The sequence below is a fragment of the Augochlora pura genome, unplaced genomic scaffold (assembly GCF_028453695.1).
Source record: "Augochlora pura isolate Apur16 unplaced genomic scaffold, APUR_v2.2.1 APUR_unplaced_8744, whole genome shotgun sequence".
NCBI lineage: Eukaryota > Metazoa > Arthropoda > Insecta > Hymenoptera > Halictidae > Augochlora > Augochlora pura.
The window spans coordinates 1-1,013 of record NW_027589558.1 but is presented as its reverse complement, the minus strand read 5'-3'; the positions used below and the strand labels follow the sequence as shown (position 1 = coordinate 1,013).

At 51.6% G+C, this 1,013-nt stretch overlaps 1 protein-coding gene across 1 annotated transcript; it reads left to right on the top strand.

The window, feature by feature from the left end:
• Positions 1–161: 161 nt before the first annotated feature.
• Positions 162–905, top strand: LOC144478137 (uncharacterized). Its single transcript, XM_078195857.1, has one exon. The coding sequence runs from the start codon at positions 162–164 to the stop codon at positions 903–905; it is 744 nt and encodes a 247-aa protein (XP_078051983.1).
• The last annotated feature ends 108 nt before the right edge of the window (positions 906–1,013 follow it).

Genomic DNA, 1,013 nt, shown 5'->3' with positions numbered 1-1,013 from the left:
GCCAACCCGTACATCGCGGAGGAAAAGAGTTGCGAGGAGCGGAGGATCCCACCCGACTGCAGCTTCAGCTGCTGAACATTCGCGATCAGGATCTGACGTAATACTTGACGACACCTGCCCAAAGGAGGACGAAACGAGACGAGCATCTAGTAAAATCTAGAATGGATCTTAAAAGCCCTAACAAGATGCGCAAGGTGACCAGAGGACGACCTAACAGGATAAGGAGACAGGGGAAAGATTCCGGACTGACTGCGATTCCATCAGGATGCGTACAACGACTATGGAGGGCTCTCCAAATAAATTTAAACGGGTGTAGGATGGCCCAGAAACTCATGACCCAGGTGGCTATTGAACTCGGAGCGGAAGTGGTCGTAATATCGGAGCCATGGAAGATCCTGCCCCATTGGCACCAGGACCCATCCGGGAAGGCCGCGGTGTGGGTAACCGACCGAGGAGTCAGAGCCAACCAGAAGATACGGGCGGTAGGGTGCAAGGAGGGTGCAGTAGCGGTGGAACTTGATGGTAATTACATCGTGAGCTGCTACTACTCCCCCAACATGCCCTTCAGGTCATACGAGGAAAAGCTGGAAGACCTGCATGAACTTCTAAGGTCCGAGTGTGACCTTGACCGGACCCTGGTCATGGGCGACCTTAATGTTAAATCTACGGCGTGGGGCTCGTCCAAAAGTGACAATAGGGGCTATGCGACCTTGGAGATGGCAGGGAGCTGCGGACTTACCCCACTGATTAGCGAAGGCGACTATTCGTTCGAGAGAAACGGGAGGTATTCGCTAATCGATATAGCATTCAGTGGCAGGCATACCCTAGCCCAATGGAGAGGAAGTAAAATCCTCCATACCGATTCAGCCTCGGATCATTTTTATCTAGTACACGAGTTCGGATGAATAACCGTCCAGAAGAAAGAGACCGACTACCGAGCCAAGAAGAGAATAGATCTAAAGAGATTTAGGAAGTTTTATGAACGGACGGCGGAGATAGTCGATCCAATGACG

What these genes read in the sequence shown, in the direction of transcription:
- LOC144478137 (XM_078195857.1), top strand. Translation starts at nt 162, where the DNA reads ATGGATCTTAAAAGCCCTAACAAGATGCGCAAGGTGACCAGAGGACGA.